General features: G+C 37.6%; 1 protein-coding gene across 1 annotated transcript; it reads right to left on the reverse strand.

Annotated features, from left to right (window-relative positions):
* Positions 1–351: 351 nt before the first annotated feature.
* Positions 352–1,966, reverse strand: LOC123914160. The gene is made up of 2 exons (XM_045965184.1): positions 1,959–1,966; positions 352–1,651 (listed from the first exon to the last, which is right to left on the reverse strand). Exon 2 carries the CDS (start codon positions 1,645–1,647, stop codon positions 478–480), a length of 1,170 nt encoding a protein of 389 aa, XP_045821140.1. The 5' UTR covers positions 1,648–1,651; positions 1,959–1,966; the 3' UTR covers positions 352–477.
* Positions 1,967–2,318: the final 352 nt, after the last annotated feature.

Consider the following 2,318-nt stretch of genomic DNA (forward strand, 5'->3'; position numbering starts at 1 on the left):
CTCTTTCTCAGACTCTCTTCTCGCCGGTACTACGTCCAAATTCAAAACTTTTCAAATTGATATGTAGTTTAATAAATTTCTCTTAAATATATCATTGATAGAGAATTAGGAAAGGGAAATTGAAAAAACATATATGAACAAAAGGGGGAAATTGTAGAAAAAGAAAACGGTGCAGGGTAATGATTGTTGTAATTTACAGTTAGCTTTGAATAAGATAGAAAACTACTCCTTAAATCATGATTAAAAACAAAACTAATAAAATTATACCACAGGTTCATATACGACAGTCAATGAGAAAATTACAAAAATTGTTCAGAGATATATATATGCAAGTCCAAAAATTGGTTCCACTTTCTTGCAATCACTTTCAGCCGTGGTTATTCAAACTTGGGATTTTTTAGACAAACACTGAGACACTAAATTTTAAAACTAATCATTTCAAGGTCTTGGAGTTGGATCAGACCACAAACTAGACATCTATCTAGCGCCTTCAGGATCATGAGATGATGAGGGATTAATTCTCGATCCAATTCTCCGGTGGTGATGTGTTGAAGGTAAACCGGATCTCCATCTAGCTGATTGATTAGTCTGAGTAACATTTGAGATTGAGACCCTGTGCACTGTTTCATATCTCCTGTCATGCAATGACATTCTAGGTCTTGGAGTCGGATCAGACCACAAACTAGACATCAATATAGCGCCCTCAGGATCATGAGATGATGACGGATTAATTCTCAATCCAGCTCTATGAATTCTCCGGTGGTGATGTGTTGAAGGTAAACCGGATCTCCATCTAGCTGATTGATTAGTCTGTGTAACATTTGATACCCTGTGCACTGTTTCATATCTCCTGTCATGCAATGACATTCTAGGTCTTGGAGTTGGATCAGACCACAAACTAGAAATCAAGCTAGCGCCCTCTTCAACAGTCAACAATTGATACGCGACAAGGGACATCAAGTCATGCATACTCCCAGACAATATGGTGTCTTCGCCACTGTTTTCAGCACTATACCTTTCATTCATTGAGCTAATAACATCTTCAAGCTCCCTTTGTTGTTCCATCCTTTCCCAATCACCCTGTCGTGAGGGATCCACCTCCGTTGGTCGAACTGTAGGATGCTCAACCCTAGCATGCTTCCTGAGTTCTGGATATGTTCCCTGGAATTCACAAGTCTCGGAAGAACAACTCCTTAGTTTAGAATTCATATACCTTCGAGCAGTCTCGGAAACCATATATCCATATATTCTTCCCCGGCAAAGAGGGCAGCTAAGTTTTGGCTGCAAACGGTTCCCACATTGAGATGAATTCGAGGCTGTGGTTGCGACAAGAGGGATTTCTTCCAGCTTTGATGACGAGAGACTAGAATCAAATGACTTGCAGAATTGGTCAAGACAGTTGGAGTGCCTGGAACTGGTATTGCACATGTAAGGACGGCAACCCTTATCATAAGAAGAACACTTGAGAAGAACAGTGTTGTGAGGAATTTCCATACAAATGGGACATTTAATTTCATCCCATTCTTTCATTTCATCAAAAGATGCAAGCCTAGGTCTAGGTGGATCAAAATCGATCGGCGGATAGGGATAGCGTCCACATCCATCCCAATAGGGGTACGACAAACTCCAATCTCTAACCTTTGGCATACTGCTGAAATTGCAACAAAAATTGAATGCGGTTAATACAGAAGACAACAAAAAAGGAGAATTTTTTATTCTTACGATAGGGTTTGAGTGAGAAAGCGGATTGAAAGACAATTTTTTTTTAATGAAATTGCAACAAAAATTGAAAGGGGTTTTGTATTGAGAAAGCGGATTGAAAGACAACAAAAAAAAAAGAAGAGAATTTTGTATACCTGAGTTTCGATCGAGACAGAGTGAAGAGAGAGCGAGGGAAGACAGAGTGACGAGAGAGAGTATTTGAGAGAGATTGCTTTTTCCGTTCGTGTTTTCTATACCTGAGTTTCGATCGATCGAGACAGAGTGAGGAGAGAGACACAGAGTGAAGAGAGAGCGCGGGGAGACAGAGTGAAGAGAGAGAGTGTTTCAGAAAGATTGCTTTTTCCGTTTGTGTTTTTTTCTTTATATAGAGTTTTTTGGATTTTTTTAAAAAGCCCATTACATTAAATAGCCCATTACTTTAAAAAGCCCATTACTTTATTGTTTCTATTTTTTATTAAACTTTTTATGATTTTTTTATTTTTATTTTTATTTTATAATTTCATAAAAAAAATAAATAATATTTGTTCTTATTTTTACGGATAGATTCATAAAAAATTACATCCAAATCTAAAAAATTTGAATTAAGGTCATGGAGG

The sequence above is a fragment of the Trifolium pratense genome, linkage group LG3 (genome assembly GCF_020283565.1).
Source record: "Trifolium pratense cultivar HEN17-A07 linkage group LG3, ARS_RC_1.1, whole genome shotgun sequence".
Classification (NCBI taxonomy): Eukaryota; Viridiplantae; Streptophyta; class Magnoliopsida; order Fabales; family Fabaceae; genus Trifolium; species Trifolium pratense.